The 22,656-nt window shown below is 39.7% G+C and overlaps 1 protein-coding gene across 6 annotated transcripts in view; it reads right to left on the reverse strand.

The window, feature by feature from the left end:
• The window catches only part of COL14A1 (collagen type XIV alpha 1 chain), a 109,273-nt gene extending 91,300 nt beyond the window's left edge, over nucleotides 1–17,973 (reverse strand). For all 6 annotated transcript variants that reach the window (XM_056486015.1, XM_056486013.1, XM_056486014.1 and 3 more), the window contains exons 1-5: nucleotides 17,836–17,973; nucleotides 14,568–14,689; nucleotides 8,848–8,964; nucleotides 7,662–7,805; nucleotides 4,569–4,655 (exon numbers count right to left, since the gene is read on the reverse strand). In XM_056486015.1, the coding sequence (XP_056341990.1) occupies nucleotides 4,569–4,655; nucleotides 7,662–7,805; nucleotides 8,848–8,964; nucleotides 14,568–14,655 (436 nt within the window). In that variant the 5' untranslated portion in view covers nucleotides 14,656–14,689; nucleotides 17,836–17,973. The remainder of the gene's footprint in view (nucleotides 1–4,568; nucleotides 4,656–7,661; nucleotides 7,806–8,847; nucleotides 8,965–14,567; nucleotides 14,690–17,835) is intronic.
• Nucleotides 17,974–22,656: the final 4,683 nt, after the last annotated feature.

Consider the following 22,656-nt stretch of genomic DNA (forward strand, 5'->3'; position numbering starts at 1 on the left):
CTACTGGAGCATCTTTGGTATTGGGTGTTTGTGGCCAGGTTTGACAGGATGGAGGCAGCAGGGGTGGCCTTTTTGAAAAGGGGTCAAGTGTCCATGGACAGGGGGTTTCACTTCTGGGAAAAAATATTTAAGAAAGGAAAAAGAAATGCCCAGCAAAGATTGAAGGAGAGTTAGAGTGAGAAATAGTAGAGAGAACCCCAAGGTCAGAGGAGAGTTTGCTCCATGGCAGAGCAGATATTCTCTGCAGCCTGTGGATGATGTACATGGAGAAGAAAGGAATGGAATACAGAGACCACTATGCCCTGATCACAACCTCTCAACACCCCTTTTGCACCACTTGCTTCCTCTCTGAAGGGACTTGGACTGAGTGTAACTTGCAGTGATAACAAGGGAGGAGGAGAGGGGTCTGGGACAAGGTCAAGCTGAGCCTGGGAAAATGGAAAGGAAAGCTGTGGTTTTAATGTTTGTCTTTTGTTTCTCACTACCCACACTAGCAAATTTTTTAAGTGGCAATAAATTAAGTAGATCTTCCCCCACTTGACTCTGTTTGCCTACCATGGTAACTGGTAAGCAGTCTCCTTGTCTTTATCTCAACCTATGAACTCTTTCATTCCTGTTCTTCCTCTTTTCACTCCCATCCTGCAGGGGAGAGGAATGAGCAAGCAGCTAGGTGGGAGTTTGGCTGCTAGCCTACACTAAGCCACCACACCTCTCAACTAAACTCTCCCCCCAATCAAGTCAACAGGCATACAGATAAAACTGGCCTCAGTGTTCCGTTGTTTGTATTGAAAAAGGTAACTAAACCCAGTTCAGATACATGGAGAAATACTCTGCAGAGAAAGATATAGTCATATATTTGCCAGAGGATATAATCAAAGCACTGATTCTCCCCTCCCCAAAGGGATTTGATTAGAGAATCAGTCATAAAAGCTCTCTGAGAAACTGTAAAACATCTGAGAAGGCACAGAATGTATTAACCCCTGTCATTGTACAGAAAAGAGCTTTGTACATGAGGGAGTTGGATAGAAGCCAGGGTACAAGCACTCAAATATCAGTGCACGCTGAAAGAAGCTGCATCTGTGAGCTTTTTCTCAACAGACAGAAAGAGAAAAGGCTTCTGACATTGTTATGAGTGTGTGCAGCAGTGGTAAATCACTAAGTTGAAAAATGACAGGTTCTCAAAAATATAGAAAGGAGATTCAAGACTTGAAAATGGTCATGCAGAAGAATTACAGAAAGTTTCTGGAAATCAAATATAAAGTGAATATTTGATGGATGAGTGCTAGACATTAAGCCTGAATTAATCTGGTACCATGACATTACTGGATATACACTGGAGGGTGGCTTGCAATAAGAGCACAGTACTTACAGCAGAAAAGGAGTAAATCTTTTTCAACTACTTGAATGAGTAGGACAGAATAGATGTCAAATTTTAATCTTCTTTGCTGAACCTGCAAGCCATGCAAGCTGTTGACAGAGTTCCATAAAGACAGAGGAAAAGCCTCATAACAATTTAATTTAAGGACAGAAGAAGAAAGTAGATTTGGGAGTTCAAGAGAAGGCATTTACATCTCCCAGCACTGCTCAGAGCCTTAGCTGGTAATTAGCAGACACTACTACATCAACAATCCTCCAAACCACAGATGAAAATAAGAGTGAAATGCTCTGGAACTACCTAGAATCATGAGTACAGGTATTTACATGTTGCATTTCTTTGCAAAGAGCTGGTTTCTAGGAGCAGAAGGGTTATGGTAAAATCTTTGTCCCATTGAAATTGAAAGAGAAATTTCTGGGGCCTATTGTATGACTCTGATGAAGATATATTAACTAAGTATTTGCAAGCAAGTTTATACAATTATGTGCCTGTACTGACCTTCAGGACAATCAGCAGGATACATGGCTTACCATAATGCACAAACTGGAGCTTGTAATACTTAGAGCTCATATTCTTTTTTCATACTCCCTGACAAGTACATTGATGTGCTTTATTAGTCCCAAAAAAGTGATTTTAGGATTTTCTGGTTTACAGAAGCATCAGTGAGCATCATTACAGTAAGCATTCTGTAACAAGTTGTGCACATGCTCATAGAAGGCACCTGTTTACAACAAAGCTTGACATTAGTAACTGGGGAATTATGCTCCTTTACTCAAGACAAGAGCAGGAGCCATAACTACTAACAGTAGTTGTCTGGACAATGGTTGTTTTCAACTTATCTTATGGGTAAAGATGTCACCATCCATGGAAGCATTCAATAACTGAATGGATGTGGCACTTCATGAGATGTTTTTGTGGACATGGTGGTATTAGGTCAAAGATTGGACTTGAGGATCTTGCAGGTTTTTTTCCAACCTTATTGATTTTATGATTGTAATAATTTCTTCTGTAGTGTAAACTCCCAAGGTCTAACCAACTTGACCAAAAATAAACAGACACAGAATATATCAGGGTTGCTTTTAAATTCATCCAATTTAGCCATACACTAAATGATTATGAAACCAATTAAATGCTGGCCTGAATTCATTTGGTCGTATTCAAATCATTTCCTATCAAACATCTGCAGAGGATCAAGTTATTATTCATGGTTTTGCTGTAAAATATTGCACTTATTTCTTTAATCCATTTCTTTCAGACTTTTATTTCTTTGATCCAATTTCAATTTGAGCTGGAACAGTATTTATATATTAAATTAAGAAAGTTTTGATACCATTACTGTCTGTGTAGCAGTTCTGAATTCACTTCTACCCCAGCTACACATTTTTTGCTGATGCTGTTTTTGCCCAACATTTTCACTTGGAATCTAACCCTACTCCCACTGTAGAAATTCAGTTGGAATCGCCATCACTTTGAATAATCATCATACTTCACAAAGCAGAGAAAATTGCAATAGTTAGACTAGAGGAAAAAAGTCTGTTACTTTATAGTAATACATAGCTGAGTTTGAAATAGGGATAAACAAATTCAAGAATTCATAAAAATTAGCATAATGTTTTTTCTTTTAATGATCAGGTTTGCTGATCGAGAACTGTGTAAGTTTTCCCTTAGTTTTAAATGCATACTGCAGCTTTCTACTAAAATCATCTACAGTAACTATAAGGAAATAACTTTTCACAAGTGCTGGATGAAGATGTATTTTGTTCTGTTATAAATTGCCCTGGAACAAATGAAGAAGTTCAGATGACTAAAAAGTGGTGCAGGGATGAGAAAAGTGCCTAAACTAAGGACTTCAAAAGTACACATGAATCCTAAAAAGGGAGAGACTGCAGATCCAAGCTCCTCTCGCCAATTGTATTTTTGCCCTTACACCATGAAAAAAGGATAAATTCTCTCCTGCAGTCTGGCAGACACTTTCCTCTGTCTGTATTTAATCAACATTTTCCAAGTACAGACCCAGTTTTCCCTCCTTCAACTTTTATCACTTGTCCTTCATTAAGAAAGCAAATCACATTTTCCTTCTCAGTTCTGTCATTTCTTCCAATTCAGCCCTCCTCTAGACATGATGTAGGAAGGATCACCTATCCACTACCCTGTCTGCACTAGCAGGTACAACTTGTCTCTTTAGTGTTGCAAACACCAGCTAACATTCTTCCAATGCACCCAATGGAATTCAAGGGTGCCTTGGTTTGAGAAATGGTGTATGGAAACAAACTTGCATAGTGTTAACAAATCCAACATGACACAAAAATCTGTGGTAAGAATAAAAACCCACCAAAGAAAAATTTGCATGGGCTTCAAGGAGTTTTGGGTGAGGTCTTTGACATTTGCATTGCTGGAGACAGATTTATATAGAAGGGGAAAATAGGATCCTTGAAACTGTCCAGTTCATTCACAGAGAGACTATTTAAGGTCATACCAAGCTCTTCTTGTTCTGTAAACCATAAATAACCACTGAGTGGAATAATTACTGCTGGGGTTACTTCTTAAGAAGATGCTATTTGAATTTAAAAAAAACAGGAAATAGAGCTGTATATTAAACTTGAAATAGATTTTCATCCATACTAGACAAACTTCTCATGGCAAGCAGTATCACATTTCACCAGAAGATTGGCTCCTTGCAACAGGACAAAATTAACTCCTTTTTTCCCCCTCCCTCAAAATGTTTCAAATACTTTCATATATACAACCTACACTAGAACAGACTTACCAAGTTATTATGTGGCTAATTATACACTAGTATTAATTTGACTTTAGGTGGGAATTAATACTGCCAGTCTGTCATACAGCCAAGATAAGAAGTTATTGCATACACACACCTGTAAAGTACACCCAGTCAGGAAGTACAAGCAGCTTTTAATAATTTTAATATTATCTTAAATTATTTTTAATTATTTTCATCTATTCATAATGGCATTTAGGACTTAATAAAAAAGTAAAGCAAAACACAGAACTAAAACCAACACCTCTGCAGCAACCCTCCAATATTTCTGAAAATACTGGCTTTTCCCTTCTATTTAATTTAACCCTGGGAACCAGATGTAAAGTACTGACTTACAGAAAATCTCTATAATGGCCAAGGTAAATAAAGAAGTTGATTATTTTCAGAATATCACATAAGTCGTTATGATCTGACCTTCTGGAGCTGGTTTACTCGCATTTGTTTTTTCTGGATCCTTCACCTTGGATTTACTTGTATCTTTTCTTCTCTCTATGTCTTTAACTGTAAAATAAGGGGGGGGAAATCAATTAATCTAATAACAATGCAGTTAGAAGCATTTCATATTCTTCTTCCTGATAAAGTAGTTGCACAGAGCATCTGAAGATATGCTTAGGTGATGAGTTACTGGTTCTGTGTTTTCCCTCCCTCCCTTTGCTTTTATTATTTTTGTGGATCTTTCCCCATTCTATCATCATTAAAGCTCTCAAAACTGACTCTTTTCACACAGGAGAGTCCAAATAGTGACATCAGCACCTAAGCCCATGCAGACAAGATCCCACTGGAAATATAGTCCAGAAAATTGGCCAAGCCAGCTGGGGGGAGTCCAGCATTGCAAAGTTCCACTCCAAGTCAGTCAACACAAAAGCACATAAGCCAGCTGTTGCACTGTCCTCTTTACAGAATCAGCTTAGATCCCATGCCCAAATCTGTATTCAGGGCACCAAATACTCCCAGGAGTGCAAGGCTGCTCCAGAGCTGACACTTTGACAGTTTCCTGTTCCACAAGTGGGTAGGATATCTCCCTTACTATGTCCCAAATCTCTCACAGCAGCCAAGCAGAACCCAATTTGGTTATCAATTCCTAATACTACATTAGTAGCCAGTATTGCTTTACTAATAGTCTGAAAGGATCTGACAAAGTCATTACTAAAGTCATGTATTGAGAAGAAAAGGCCCTTCCAGAATTTTCTTGGAATGCTAATTGGTATCCACACTCCAGCTGTCTGCAACAGCCAGGAAAAGCTTAAAACAATGAAGCTGAGAATATCTTCCACAGAAAATAAAATTCTACTCCAATTACATTTCTTAGTTTATGTAAAATTGGATCATCTCTGTGGGTGATTCAAAAAACCACTGTGAGGGCATGAAGGGAGGTTATCTGTCTCCTGACTATGTAAGACAGTGCAAATATGCTGTTGTACATTAGTGGAAACAAAGTCAAATGCATTTTACTAATTTACCCAATAGTATGTGGAATATCTGAATCAACCAGGAGCATTCCAAGTTCCAATCCAAAATATAATCACAACACTAAGTTCTAAGGAAGACAATGAGCCACTGTCAAATATCTTAATGTGATTTTCTCAGTATGACAACCTTTCACAGAACCCACAGTGCTCACACTCCAGGAACAGAGGTAAGAACAAAAAGTCTGAAATTCTGACACCTTACTAGGACAGCATATGTGACTGTGTATCACCTCTGCATTTAGCAAACAATCGTGAAACTGATTAGGGAGACAATTCAAGTCCACAAGCTTGCTGAGGAGCCAGCTTTTACCAAGGCAGATCTTGGTTATTAGATGAGTTACAGATAATGCCACAACAACATCAGGTCTTAGAAGTCTGGGTTTAATCCTTGACTGAACAAGACCTTGACTAAAATGAGAGGTGAAATATCAGAATAATATCAGCCAAAAAGAATGCTGCTGCTTATCCTTCTAGGAGCACTCCTTTGAGAAAAGGCCAAGAGCAAGGCCAATTAGCTGGCCTCCTCTAATACTAGTGCTATTGAGGGGCAAGTCTCCAGAGAAAATAGTACAAAAGTCTGAAAATGTTCAAAGGAGACAAGTTGGTCACATCCTGACAGAGACTTCTGGGTTTGGGAACTGTCAAAATTCTAACCACATAGGAAGAACCAAGGCAGCAATTTTACTCAAGTATTTACATAGACAGATTTTATCTAGCATGTGTTTTTACATCTGCATTTTCAAAGGAAAGAAAAATCCCCATTGATCTTAGTTCATTAAACACTATGTATTAGAATAAGAATGTACATCTCACTATATAAAGAGAAATACTCTTTTGACAATAAAATTTTATTGTAAGCTTGAGAATTCTTAGTACATCAGTTACAGCTCCACAGCATTAAAACCATATTTCCAATGCACTAAAGCAGATGATGTTCTCAAAGCTCTTTATATATTTGACCTTTTCTCATCTCAAGAATTAGTGGCCACATGTCAGAGAACAGGAGAAAAAAACCTATAACACAGGAGAGTAAAAAAAATATTTGTATATATGCTGTATCTGGTTTTACTCATGAAAGGCATCGTGTTTATAAATATAACTCCAGCCTTAAGTGCACCAAAGAGAGTATACTAAATAGAACATATTCTTAAATCAAGTTGCCAGCTCTATTTCTCCTAAATGCCATTTCATAAACAGCTACACCTAATATTATAGAATTTGCTGTAGCCTTCTGTGGCCTTTTCTTTATTGCTAAAGTGATCTGTGGTTTTGTGGGTTTCCTAACCAGGACAGAACTTAAGGTAGTAAATACACAGTTGTAGTGATGAAAAGCTAAAAAACTTGGATACACACCACATCAAGTACTCAGCATATTTTATCTCATGCTGGTTTTAAGAGAAAGGCAGTTTAGCAAAGGCAGCGAGAAAAATTTAGTGTCAGAGAATTCATTAGGCTTTCAACTGTACTACCTCTACTGCCACATTATCAACCAAATCTCCACCAATCATATTTAACATGTTTAACATGAATATCAAGATAAATCAGATAAGACGTGTATATATCACTATGATCTAGACTTTAAGAGCATGTCTTGATCATATACAAATTTAATTTTTAAAACATATTTGACCACTGAAGACCATTAAGAAATCAGCCTGTCATACTACTGAGCTAGCATCTAGTTGCCAGTTGTCACAGCTATAACATTTTTTTAATAAAAACGAGATTTTTAAATTATCAGAATACAACAATTTCTTTCTACTCACTGAAGATTCTGCCATGAAATACCAGATAATTTCCTAATGAAATGAGGAACAAAGGGATGCCAATCCAATAGAAACAAAGATAGCCCAATAGACTATGAAATCAATTCAGCCCTCCACCTGTACTTACACCAGTTAAAATACACAGCTTTGATTTTCCTTCCACTAAAAAAATGTTTTTCTATCATTCCCCTTTGTGTAAGTCTTGTTACAGTTCCAGAAGTTACATTAAATATCTGACACATTCTGTATGTCAGCCATAAAGAGACACATACTTCTGAACTGGCCTTGTGCTGGCTTGCTCTCCTTGTCTTCACTGAATGCAATGATCTGAAGGGCATAAGTTTGATCTGGAATGAGACCTTGGATAATTGCTTTGGTTGCAGTATTTTGAAGAATTAATTGATTTGTTTTTCCACCTATAAGAGAAAAGAAAAAAAAAAAAAAAACCAACAAATGCATGACTTTGTTTGCTTTTCTTATAGCACAGTAAACATAATGACTCAAAAATACCTCAAGCTCTACTATGACCTAAGCATTCCCACTTTTTCCACTTTTGGGACTACCCATACAGCCAGGCAAGAGAACACCCCAGAAAAGCAACAAGATAGGCAGTCCAACAGTTTTATTAAACAGAAACATTCTTAAGATCAGCATTTGCATCTGGGCCTCATGAAACAGCCATGGTGTTCAGCAAAACCACTTTTTTTACAAAAATCTGTCAAGTGGTAATATCATACCTACAGGTTTTCACTCTGTGATTGGCTGCCAGTTCTGACCCCACTGTACCCACATCACCTCTGAATTATTGCTTTGCCAACTTTCCTCAGGCAAAGAAAATTTCGTGTATAAATACAAATATTAAACATTTCTATGTCCATTTACATATAAAGATTGCATGCCAATATATAGAAAGATGTATTTTAGCTGTATGTTAAAACTGTTTCTGTATCTAAATTTAATTTTAAAAGTACAGAAGCAGGACCTTTATAGCTATATACAGCCACTTTGTTGTCTATCTTTTCAAGTTTTCATACAAAACTTTTAGATTGATTGTTTTTTTATTTCTTTCTGATCTTTTCAGGAGTGCTCACTAAGACATAAGGGACAAGGAGATCCACCTTAAAGGTTGACTAAATTAGGATTCCAGTGTTTTCCTTTGAACACTTACTAGATTTCTTACACCCCACTGGAAGAAAGGCAAAGACAGATGGTCAATGACAATTCCAAATGACTATACACAAAGCATAACTAGCATTGACCCACTGCTGCTGCCTTAAGCATTTTCTGTGCCTGACCACCCTCTAGTGAAATCAGTCTCTCTTCTGTTGACCAGCCACTACTTCATTATCCAAAGCTTGATCACAATTTCTTTGTGGAGGATGATACTAAACTCTGAAAAGCTTTTATGCCTTAGGAAGACCGTTCTTTCACCTTAAAAGAGAGCATACAGACTTTTACCTGAGCTTGGAGTGACAAGAAGTTTATATCCAGTGAATTGCCCTTTAGGGGCTTTCCAAGAGATCTGTACACTGTCAGGACTCACTACATTATATCTTAGTCTTGTTGGTGGGGACACTGCAAGTTTGGAAAGAAAACAACATTTTAAATTCAAATAAAGACTAATCAATTTTAAACAAACAAAAATAAACATATAGGAAGACAACACAAAATTTTATTGGTAAAGGATGCAAGTTATTTATAATGTCACATAAATCAGTTTATTAGTTTGTAAAATGACATCCCCAAGTGCACTACTTCCCTCAGACAGACCTTTTATTTATCTCTTTACAAAACAAACTAAACAATCTAACAGCAGAGGACAGAAAGACAAACAATGTTAGATGTTAAGACACTAGTTTAGCAGGCAAAGCTGGTAATAAAAATGCTCTTTGTTAATATATGAGAATTAAAATTGCTCTCTTGCTTACACTGAAAATATGTATGACCTACACTCCTTGACCTCTCATAACTGTGGGCATTTCCCCACAATTAATGTCATCCAGGGCCAAATTTTCAAATCCTTGTGAGGAGAGAATAACCAAGAGAAAAGACAGGCATGCACAAGGCAAAGGGAACAGCAGCTGCCCAATTTGCAAACCTGGCTTAAGCAGCACAAAGCTTAGCAGCTGCAAACACTGCTTCAGTCTCATCAAGACTAGCAGGCGTGCATAGGCAGGTCAAGACTTAGACAGGAGCAATGTGGATAGTAAGTAAAATTTGGCTTCTGTTTATATTGTGCCATCACCTAGGTTTCAAATTGAAGCAGCAGGTGAAAAGAATAAAAGCATGAAATGATTGAACAAGAGGCCATATATCAGTGAAGCAACCCACACAAGAACAAATGGAAAAACTGCCCCATGTTGTTGCCATAATATCAGTAACTTTGTGTCTCTGCACATAAACTAGTTTTTCACAGGTTTGCATCCCACTGCTCAGTGAAACTTCACTGACACAGGACCATACTCTACAAAACCTTTCCACTTTGCTTTGGGGGGCACATCCCTTCTTCACTGCAGAACTGCAGCAGAGCAGCTGGCAGTGCAGCCTGGGGTATCCAAGTCTGTCAACAAGGGGAAATATTTATGTATTTGATTAGAATTTGACTCATAGAGAGCAAATTGATCTACATGGAAAGGCAGCCAGGGAAGATACCCAGAGGCTGAACGACAGAAAAGCTAGAGGCTTTAACACCTCCAACCTTACTCCTCCTCATCCCATTGTCTCCACAGTCCCCTGAACAGTCTCCATTTTCCAAATCCTTGGTGCCTTTGCCACTGCATCCTTAAGGCTCCTGTCAGTAAATCTAAGAAATAAGGAAAATGAATCTGAAGAAGGCAAGTGTCAATTTCTTTTCCCTAAGGCTAAGATTGCTCTTACTTGACTAGGCTCATGCACACAGTCTGTTGGTCCTTCAGATATAATAAACCAACAGTCTCATGATATTTCTGAGATTTAAGGATTACAGCACATGGAGCATCTGAGCCAACAGGCAGAATGTGCTGGCCAACAATCTCTGACCTCTCCATTTGACCTGCTACACAGCAGCCAAAGACCTGTCCTGAACCAATAACTTTTTCCTATGTGCTACTTTTTCCAGCAGCCCGGGGGAAGAAAGAAGGAAAAAGGTAGGCTGTAGTTTTTTGAGATTTAGAGATGCATGTTTTTTCATGTTATCTACTCTGAAACACGTTTTGGGTCTTAGAAGTAAGAATCTGAATGTTTAATACAAGAGATACATTGCCTTGCAACCAGCCTCATTCCCCAAGTGGCAGTTTTGTCCGACCAAGAGCAGGTTCTGCAGTTCTCTCCCTTGAAGGACTTAACATCAGAACACAGAAAAAAGAGTACATAAGTACCAGAACAGCTTCACAACACCTGTGCATTCTCAAAGACCTCACAGAACAAGCTCAAGAGGAGAGGCAATGGGACAGAAACAGCAAGCAGCACATGAACTCCACACACTCAAGGCTGTTCTGATTCACAGCACTGGGCTCACACCCAACCCATGCATTTCCTTAGTTGCTGGGCACAATCTTGTCAGACTTCATCTTCAGTCTGCCTGCCACTTCCCTGAAGTTTAGTAAGAAAGAGGCTGCGAGCAAGGTCGTGTGCAGGAACCGATGCAAATACATCAGTTCTTTGAAAATTTGGCCCTGGTACTGCAAAATGTTTTGCTAGGCAGGTTTCTGCAAGAACATTCAGCATGCTATAATTGTAAAAACATGACAGACTATGGCAAAAAGTTTTTAAAGCCAAGCAGACTGTAATTATGGATTATAGCTTTTAATTCATTCTCAAGATTCATTGTGTCTTTTAATTCATTCTCAAGATTCATTGTGTCTTTGAGCTATACATAAATCACAATAAATTGGGGCTGAATGAACAAGAGTAACAAATCATACCAGACGTTCACAAAAATACAATTCCTTTTGTTATTTTGCCTTAGGAATAGAAAAAAAAATTAAAAATGGCTGTCTGCAAGTGTGAAAAAGTGGCAGATTTTACTGGGATTAAGCAGTAAATTTGTATGAGGATTAAGAAGCAGAGCAGAGAGCAACAAAGTAACATCAAGGACTGACCAAAAAAAATAAAAAAATAAAAAAAACCCAAACAGGTCTTAGAATTTCAGAGTTCACTTTCTCTGCCATCATCTTCCTTTCTTGTCATTTCTTTCCATCCTACTTTCAACTTGACAGTTTATGAAATCACCTTCTAACAAAGAAGCATAGTTCTGGCCTAACCACTATTAGCCATCACCAAAACAGGTAAATTATGAGCCCCTAAAAACAATCAGACCTTACAAGCAAAGAAGGACACAATCACCAGAAGGTTTTTTGTATACTACAGAGTTACAATGTGAAAGACTAGAAAAGTTGTGCCAGATTAGTCTTTACATAACTGGTGAATTTTCACTGGGTACTTTTTGTATCAAAGGCAGCAGTACAGTGGAAGGGACATTCCCACACAGCAATAAACTGTAAGAAAGAAAATAATTATTCCCTAGGCAGATAATCAACTGTGTTTTAGTTGTGCAAAGACTAATGTTCTGGCATAGAAAAGTACATATAGCTAAGGAAGTTAAAAATCTAGCACTCGAACAGACAACAAAATATTGATGGGAATTACTACGCATTCACCAACCTGAAGAGGATATCTTTATTTCTTTGGACCTTTATTGTCTGTGGAACAAAATCTCACTTCTTGCAGAAAGGGAAAAAAATTAATCCAAGCTGAGTCAGTTAACTGATAAAAACCAGTAGCTAGATCTCTTTAAGTGGTTTTACAGGAATGCAAAAGAGAATGGCTGTCAGCAACATTAGAGCAGTCACCCAAAAGAAAACTGACAAGTTCAAGGCTTTGGTTTATGCCACCAGGTAAATTAGCACTACAAACACATAACTCTTACTCTCAACTCTTACTGGAAAGGAAAAATACAACAAATTGCTTATGGACAATTCTTCAAGACATTTAATAGTCTAAGTTTGGATAGTAACTAAATGTTGTGGCTTTCAATTTAGTGTTGTCATAAGAATTGAACAAGTTAACATGCACTGCAATTACTTAGCAATTACAGTAGTAACACATGGAAATTCTTGCTACACAAAGAAAAGTTTCCATCTTTAAATACAGAAAAACTCCCAAAGAAAGTTACTTTATGAATACATGAAAAATTCTCAAGGGTTTTTCTTGCCCAGCACTATTTTCATGTACTACATAAGAACATAAGTAGACAAAAGCTGTTATTTATACATTATATTGAATGGGGAAGAAACAGCAGTGCTGAAAAAATAATTGTTGTTGAGTAAAAGTGAACAGCATTATGTGGTTTATAAGGCAATAGGGCAAAAAATGAGATAGAACTACATAGCTCCTCAGAAGGGATAATTTGTAGCTTCAGGCATGTTGGCTTCAGTCTCACAAACATATTATCCTTTCCAAGAAGTCCCATTACACACCTTTACCTGAGCATCTTTGCCAAAGGAAGGAAACACAAGTTGGAACTAATGCCAGCTCTTCCTACACCTTGGCAGTGCGTACAGTTGATTAAAACAGACAAACAAATGGTATTAAATTGTAAATATTTAGCCAACTGCATGAAGAGTTTAATTCAAGAGGTGGCAACCTTGAGAAAAGAAAAAATTTGAGAAACAACTTATTACTTTTAGTGTACCAAGAGATATTTTTTTCTGTGAGCATGGAGCAGAGATTTCATATCACCTAATTCAATTGAATAACAGTCATGTTGGGCTAAGGCAATGATCCACTAGCTTAATATCACACTGCTGACAGCATTCCATAGCTGATGCTTGCTGAAAGAGTCTAAGAACAAGGGAAGCATTGTTCTTTATTCATCAAGTACACCAACTCTAGCTTCTGCTAGTGTGGTTGCTGTGGAAAAAAAACCCTCTCTGACCTTCATTTCATTGTATTGGTATTAAAGGGAGAAAACTTTCCAACTGTAACTGATTGATTCAAAGTTTAAAAAAGGCAGAGAAGAATATAGTTTTCCAAGACCAAGGAATTTCACAAAACTTTCTGGAGATAGATCTCAATCCCCAGTCCTGTTTTGCAAATCTTAACCATATGTATTAGGACTGAAATAGAGAGAAAAGACTAACCATATGCTTTGCTTTATTGGTTCATTAAGTCACAAACATTCTGGACCCAATTTCTGACCAGAATGATGCACTGAACATTGGGAACATACATTTCTTGATTCACCTCACATCGCCGATGTTGAACATGACCACTCACACGTGTGTCCCTAAATTCTGGGTGAAGCTTGTAAATTGTTCACAGGTTTCCAGACATCCAAGATGGTATGCTGCCCCAGCACTCGAGTGCCACGCAGGCTGGACAACGCTGCTACTTGCATTATCAAGATTTTGAAAGCCTCACATTGCCAATAGTCTCCAAATGTGCTCATGAATAACACATTATACAAAATGCTTTAAAAGACCCCAGGATCCAATTCTACTCCCATTTATGCCCATGCAATCTCATATCAAAGGGATTACATAAGTTTAAAGTTGAGAGAAATGCCTTTCTTTAGAAATCATAAAAACTCATTGGTATTCTTCCTCCCTCTTCCCCAAGCAATAGGATAATGTTTCTCTAGCAGTCAAGCTACTGTCAATGCAATCCAACAAGTATGTAAGCCTAACAACCAACCCCAGGAGTATCCTTTAATAGTCACAAAGGAGATTTTAATTTTAAAAGCTGCAGAAGTAGTCTGTGATATTTAACAGATCTTTGCAATATGGAATGATACAAGCACTACAACAGTTAGTGTTCCAAAAGAGAAAAAATACATATTCCATAAAAGTTTCACATCACAGCTGATCCTTCAAACTTATTTGGTTATCTAGAGGACAATAAGAGAAATTTCTGATAAATACTTCCATGTAAATAGGAGTAAAAAACATGTTGTTTATAACTCATTTTGAGAATAAAGATTTGTGCAAATTCATGTATTTGAGATACCAGCTTCAAAGAGCACACATGAAGATGTAATTCTACTCCCACCTGCTCCCCAAGCTCAGCAGCAAAATTCCTGCTTCTTTTCAGTATTATTTGATTCACATTCTACTAAGGAGGAAGTAACACTGGCATTTGGAATAAAAGGTCTATTTCTGCACATCAGAGTGAAAAGCTCCATCTTTTTATTTATGCCTTACCTTGGCCCTGGACATCACTGATGAAAAAAGTTGTGACAGATAGAAATGCCAAGAGAAAACAGCTTTGTATCTTGTGTCGACCAACCATCTTCTTCCCCTCAATACACACAGTATCAGCAGGTCTGAAAACACATGGAACAAAAGGACTTACTAAACAGGCAAAAAGAAGGCATCCACTTTAATGAAAATAGTGAGGGAAATATGGATTTGATTAAAACAAACAAACAAAAAAAACAAGAAAAAAAACCCAAACAAACAACAAGGAATTTACCACAGACATCAGTGGAGACAAACTTTCCTGGCAGCAGTTTTATGACCAAAGAACATTTTACCTGAAATGGACAAAGAACCCCACTTGGGCTATTCAACAGTTTTGAAAACTTGGCCCACATAAAAATAAACTGTATATTCTTTGCCAAACATACACAAGCATTGGAAATAGAGTATGCTATAAATAACAAAGTTCAACATATATTCCTATACAATTCAGTTTTGTAAGAACCTTACTAAGATATCTGTGGCAAAGAACTCTGAAGCTTTTTAAAAAGGCAGAACTTTATTCTGAAGGAACTCGCATCCTCTTCTCATTGTCCAGTTTCCTTTTCCTACTTTATTTAGCTTATTCTGTGCTCTCTATCATACTATCTGCACCTACAGTAGGTAATATCATGGCCAAAACCATTTACACTTACTTAATCAGGTAGGAGAAATCAACACTTCAGAATGCTGCAGTATATGAACACTAAAGGTTGTCCTAGGTGAACTAGCTGTGTTACAGGAAACAATTCTGGTGCCAAAGAGGAAGTTTCAGAGTGGTTAATTTACCTGACCACTGAAGCTAGCTTAAAAACAATACCAATCTCAAGATATATCAACAGATGCCTAGCACCATACTCAGAAAGATTTCTGTTTCACTCAACTTTACTGCACTAGTTTTAGCCAATTTTCTGGGCCAAGATGATATTTTTCTGTCCTCTCCTGGTAAAATTCTACAGGAGTAACAAATCAAGATAGTTCATAGTAGATTTCTTGCTGTCAGCAAAGAGCATTTGAAGGCTTACTTGGGTAAATTTTGGTTTATGTATTTCTGTTTAGCACGTTTCTCCCATTTACCTCCTCTGCCATTTCTCTAATATTCCTGACATACCATCACTGTATTTGTCTTCCATGTTTCTCTTCTCTTGAAGGCACACAGCAAGTGCTTCATTCACTATCTAATATAAAAAGCAGACTGAAGTATCTCAATCATTATTAAAGAGAAGAGGATAAGACCTACATCCCCTTCTGAGTATTTGCAACCTGCTATAGTTGCAGCCAGGACTTGGCATGCCTACTGGCACAAAGTCATGAATCCTTGACACAACTCCTAGGGGATTATACATTGCAAATTCCATTTCCAAAGGAGGTTATCAAAGTTTTAACCAAATTATCAACAAATTTTACATCACTTAAACACATATTTTGAATCCATCCCTCATAGTATAAATCTTACAAGACAGAGGAAAATATCTAGATCCCAAATCAAAGATGTGCACCAGGAACTAATATATTGCTATGTAGAATTCTTAGACCCATCCTCCATACAGAATTCAGAAACCTGAGCAGAGTTCCTAGGTTTCCTACTACATGAACAAAAGTGTCAAACACCCAAGGACCACAGCCAGCAGATAGCTGCCAGTGACAGGCAATAGGAAAAACTGAAAGTATCTCAAAATAGGCTGAAATCCACCTCTTGTCTACATCATGTTGGATACTGATGATTCTCTCCTCACTCAGGAGTACAACTGGGATCAAGTAAAAACAGACTCTTCACACAACAGCAAACAACTAATTCTTACAGGCAGTTACCACAGATGATGTGTGGATTGCCTCCCATAATAACCCAGACATTAAAATATTCACTCAGTGGTGGCTGAATTCCCACTCTGCTACATTTGATATAAACCCTCATTCAAAGCAAGACTTATAAACACTAACTGATCAGTAATTTGAGTTAGAAACATTCTCTACTTCTGCTTTTAGAGAAAAGCCAGAGAAATGAGATTTTTTGGAATGGATACAACTGGTGGTGGATCAGCTACACACAAGTTCACCTCTACAATGATCCGCATGCCAGGGTTCACTTAATCAGGAAAGGAAACCCTGTCTGCAGCCTCCTTGTGGCTGACATCGTCTGGAACTAAAAAAAAAAAAAAAAAAAAAAAAAAAAAAAATCCTATTCCTGCTGCTTTTTATATATTTCACCTTTTCGTAAGTATGTGGTAGATGAGTTATCTGCCAGACTAGCGCTACGAGCAGACACCAAGCAAGCCATGAGGTGAGCCCCGCTCCGCGCAGCATCTCTCGCAGCCGGACTCCAGGACTCCTGGCACGGGCCTGGCGACAGGGCACCTGCTCCTGAGGGAAGGCTGCGCCCTCGAAAGCTCGGAGCGGGACAAATGGGGCTCCGCAGCGCCCCGGCTCCGCGCACCCAGGGCAGGGCAGGCGGCTGAGCCGCCTCCGCGCAGCCCCGGCGCGGTCCCCGGGACGGGCAGGTCCGTCGGGGCTGTTCCCTATCTCGGTGTCTCTCTGCGGAGCGGCCGCGCTGCCCGGGAACGCGCTCACGTTCCTCCTGGGCAAAGCCGGAGCTGCCGTGCCCCGGCCCCGCAGAGGGAGGCGGCGGAAGGGACAGGGACAGGACTACGCTCTCCCCCTCGCCTCTCCAGAGCTCGGCTCCTGACCTCCGACTCTCCCTGGGGAACCCCCCGCCACCAGCACCCACCCGTGTGGAAGCGAGTGCCCCCCACCCCGGGTTGAGGCACGAACAGCGCGGAGCTCTCCGACTCCGAGCTGAGCCGGGGAATGGCCCCGTGAGAGCCATGGAATGCCGGCCCGGAGCGGAGACGCGCCCGCCAGCCCGGGCAGCCCCGCGAAGAAAGCGCCGCGCGGGGCCGGGGCGGAGCGACTGCCCCGACAGAGCGCGGCACGGAGCGAGCGAGGGAGGAGGCACCGCGGGCAGCAGCCAGCGCCTCCGCCGCACCGACAGCGGCACTGATCGGGGTTGATCACTATCAGCTATAAGCCCCCCTTGCAGGGGGCTTCCTAAAGGGGTTTCCCAGTCCTAGCCTGAGCTTGCCGCCTTCCACTCCTCCATCTCCTCCTCCCTCGCCCCATTCTCTCCGGGGCTCCGGTCCTGCCGCCGCAGAGGTGGCCGGGCAGGTGGATGGGAAGCGCTCCGGTCACGCCTCGACCCCGCCCTGGATGGGGACGAAGGGCAGCGCACACCGACCTGTGCGGGCATCAGCCGGGAGCGGCCGGCGGGCAGCGGCCGCTCCTTTTCACGGGGAGCTGCTGCTGCTGAGCCGGCTGCAGGAGAGCCGCTTCCCTCCCCGCTGGCCGCTCCGCATCTGATAAGGCGAACGGGAAGAGAAAGGAGGCGGGCAATTATAGAGCAGAAGGTGGAAAGAAGGGGAGGGGGGGAGGGAAGAGGCATAAACGATGCCTGAGATCCCACCCTCCGCCCCCGAGCCCGAGCCCGACCCCCCGGCGGGGGCGCGCCCAGGTGCGCGGGAGGCAGGGCCGGGGGCGCGGGCAGCGTTCCATGGGCAGGTGCTGCGCTTGCCAGCGTCTTCGGTCCTCTGGGTTTGCTATCTGTTAACTCATTTTCCTCTCTCCAAAGTTCCTTATTCACTTCGTTTATAAATAATTTAGAAGCTGCCTACTCCACAGTACGGCTTGGAATGCAAGTATTCCCCACGCCAGCTATTGAGATGTGTGGATTAGTGACTCATTGGGGAAATATTTATATAAAAGTGTTCCAACACTTTTCAGGCTTAGTATAAACCTTGATTAAATGTGTTGTAGTACACAACTGCATTTTTTGCCATATGGATAGACACAGCAATGGTACATGGAACTGCAGAATCTATATTCTATATTTTCATGGAAATATGAGTTGCCCTGTGGTATATCCTACTGAATTTACAGTTAAGGCTACTATTCACAAAGTCTGTAAGTCCTGAGAATTTAAGAGGTGAATGAAAATATTCATTACAACATGCCTGTATAAAATTACAAATGAAATCACTGAAGTATTGAAGTTAAGAATCAGTCATAGGTGATACAGATATGTGCATACTTTCTTAATGTAAGTAGAAGCCCCTTCTAGAGAAGGAGAAGGCAGTGAGTCACAGGGAGATGACTGTGACTAAGTGTAAACCAAGACTTTCTGTTGCTGAGTAGGATTCCTGCAGGATTGCTGCAGGTTCCTGTCCAAATTCATAGTGCATGGATGTCTTTCCAGTTAAACTGCATAAGTGTTTGAGCTTTAAAGGAATTCTTTAAGTCCAGTTGTTTTCTATAGCAAAGGTTCAAAAGCATTCCTAGATCTAAAAAGCATCTACCAGATACCTAGATCTTGTCACCTGCAGTTATTCTATGCAACAGCCAATACACATACCAGGCAAGAAAAGTAGCTTGCAAGATAAAAATTCCTCTGAAGCAAAAAGATGTTCAGCTCATTGATGTTAAATACGATAGAGTTTGTACCTCTTTTAGTCCCTAATTTATGTATTTAGCTAAACAGTAATATCCAGAAGAACAAGAAACAGCACATAGAATCATAGAATTATAGAATATGCTGAGTTGGAAGGGGCCCATTAGGATCATCAAGTCCATGTCCTGGCCCTATGCAATGCTCCTCAAGTCTCACACCATGTGCCCAAGAGCATTGTCCAAATGCTTCTTCAACTTTGTCGGACTTGGTGCTGTGATGACTTCCTTGGGCAGCCTGTTCCAGTGCCCTCCAGGTAAAAAACCTTTTCCTGACATCCAACTTAAACCTCTCCTGACTCAACTCCAGGCCATTCCTTTGGGTCCTGTTACAAGAGTGAAAACATCATTCCTTCCACTTATCCTCACAGGGAAGTTCTAACTGCAATGAGGTTTTCCCTCAGTCTCCTTTTCTACAGACGGAACAAACCAAGTGACCTCAGCTGCTCCTCATATGGCTTCTCCTCCAGACCCCTCACCATTCTCATGGCCCTCCTTTATTACACTCTCTAATAGCTTAATATATTTTTATATTGTGGTGACCAAAACTGCACCCAGGACAAGGTGAGGTTGCCCTAGAGCAGAGCAGGACAAACCCCTGCCCTGCCTGGCTGGCAACGCTGTGCCTGATGCCCCCCAGGACAGGGTTGGCTCTCCTGGCTGCCAGGGCACTGCTGGCTCGTGGTCAACCTGCCATTGACCAGGACCCCCAGGTCCCTTTCCATGGCACAGCTCTCCAGCCTCTCCTCCCCAGTCTATGCAAACAGCCAGCACTGCCCCATCCCAGGTGCAGAATCCAGCACCTGCCCTTGTTAAACTTCACAGCTGTTGACTTTCCAGTCCTTTAATTTGTTGAGGTCTCTCTGCAGGGCTTCTCTGCCCTCGAGGGAGTTGATAGCTCCTCCCACTTAAGTGTCTTCAGCAAACTTATGTAGCATTCCCTGTCCTGCATCCAGGTCATTAATTTGACCATTTATGAAGATCTTGAAGAGCACAGGGCCAAGGATGGAGCTCCGTGGAGCCCCACTAGTGACAGGTCACCAGTCTGATGTGACCCCATTCACTATAACTCTTTTTGCCTGACCTGTGAGCCAGTTGCTTACCTATCACATAACTGAGTTATTCAGCTGTGTGCTGGACAATACAGAAGGATTCTGTGAGATACAGTATCAAAGCTTAGATGATGTCCAAAAAGGTTGCATTTAGTGACTTCCCTTGATGGATCAGTCTATTTGCAGTGGCCCTGAAGACTTGGTAAATGTAGAGAGGTAAACCAACACAATCCATGATTGCTTGCTGGTTCATGTATTTCGGGGTAGAACATGGAACAGCCTACCAAGTGCAGAGTCTGCCTCCCTCTCTCACTTTTTTCCCCTGCTCCCAGATTTGTAATGTAGTATACAAAGCCCATGAGCACCATCCTGTGGCTGCAGCTAGTTGGAATATTGTGATTCAAACAAAAAAGGTCTTGAGGATCCCACTGATGTATAAATAGATTCTATAACTCTTTGTACCCTTCAAATGTCTTTATACTTGAGTTTTTGTCTGTTTGCATTAGAATTGAAATTAATATTTTAAGATTATGCAAAGTGTGTGCTTTCAAGTGTAACTTGGTTGATTTTATTATTATCATATTCTTTTCCTCATTTATAATTCTATTTTAACATAATTTGACCACTTTTAGAGCTGATGCTTATTACCATTGAGTTTACTCAGCTTTCTCTGGAAGGTACAATAGATCTCTTTGTATTATTCCAAGGAAGAACTATTGTTCACAAGTTCAAAATACAAATTAAAAGATAAGGTTCCTTGAAAGAGTTTGTATAATGTGCACATCTGGAAATAGAGTAAGAGCACAAATAATGTTCAAATGATTTATCAATGTTTCCTTCTTGTCTTCCATTAGAAGCAAGCAAGCAAACAAAAAAATCTTTGAATTTTAAGAATGAATTTACTGATTGTGAACGTGCCCCATAAATTTACTTTTCATTTTGAATTTACCAAGCCTCAGTGATCTCAAAAGAACAAGTATTTACAGCCACCACATTTTAAAAGTATTTGCATCAGCAAGATATGGACCATCTTTTGCTTGGCTAGTGTAGATTCCACAACATTTCTATAAATAGGATTATATGGCAATGATGTTGGAAATGCAGCTGGAAACAATTCTATTAATCCTTCACAAGAACAGAATTAGTGTAGGCTCACGACCTCAGAGTGAGCTGGCTGAATATCTAACGGTGTGATTAAACCAAGCAATGGAGCACCAGCACCAGTACTTGTGCAAACTGAACAGAAACCAAAAAATTGATGGTTTTGGTCATTGTGGGGCAGAATTGCACTGTAATTATCAATCCTTATCTTTTTTTTTTTTTCCAAATTCCTGTTTTTCAGGATATACTTAGAATATTTCTCTGTCTTTTTTTTTCATATTCTAATGAATGCAGTGTATACCATTTTTCACAAGATTTTAGAAACAAGAATATCAATTTTGGGGATTTTTTCAAATGGAAAATGATCAAAACTAATCATGTCTTGTATTTTTTATTACAATTAATATTTTATTAAAATGACGTTTTTAAAGCTAACTAGCATTTTAACTCCTAAACTAAAATTTGGTTTCCTTTCATTACAAAGAGATATATAATTTTAAATGCCCTTTCACCTCCAGCACCCAGAAGTTCCAGTCACACTCAAAGATCTTGACTATGGTGCATCTATTTGAATGACTCAAACTAAGCCTAACAACAATTTGTAGATTTTTCTTTTTTTGCTATTCAAGGAACTTCATAACACAGAGACAGAAATAATACTTGAAGTGAAGTATAACTGACTTTTGCTTTAGATTTTGTTAAATATAATGGAACATACAACACTCTGAAAAGTGGTTTGCCAAGATCAGTCTGTCAACACTTGCAGTAATTAGGTGATGTATGAAGTAAGTCATGCATTGAGAGAGCAGAGAAGGACTTAAGACTGTATTCTGCCCAAATTAAAAGAGAAAAAATTGTGATGCACCTTCTCTAACATATTAGCCATGCATGCTTACTTTTTAATTTTTCTCTTCATTCGTCAAGACAAATATTTTGTGATATGAATATACAGTGGAATAACTTTTGAAAAGGGTAGTTATCTTTTGTGAAGTATTTTTTTCTAGTGGCTTTCTTTGTGCTATAACTATTTCTCTGATATCAAACCCACAAATGTGGCTTTTTACATCTCTGTTTTTAGGCAGGAGCTGTTAAAGTTGTCCAGTTTTGCTTCATTATTTGTTGACATGTCTGATGAGTCATTTTCATTTCCTTGATAATTTTTTTCCTTGATAGTTTCAGTGCTGTCAGCACTTTAGTGAACTGCTAGGTCTATTAATCTGAAGTTTATTACACATAATGAGGTAAGTGAAAGGGATGCAGAAGAAATCAGATTGATGCCATGGCCATCAAAGAGTAAAAGTTCATGTTTAGAGTTGGTCCCGCTCCTCCAAACATGCAGGAAAGAGAGCAAAACTGGGCAAAAGGACCATAGGGAAATGGAAAAAAAACCCAAATATTATTCAATC

The sequence above is a fragment of the Oenanthe melanoleuca genome, chromosome 2 (genome assembly GCF_029582105.1).
Source record: "Oenanthe melanoleuca isolate GR-GAL-2019-014 chromosome 2, OMel1.0, whole genome shotgun sequence".
In the NCBI taxonomy this organism is placed as follows: Eukaryota; Metazoa; Chordata; class Aves; order Passeriformes; family Muscicapidae; genus Oenanthe; species Oenanthe melanoleuca.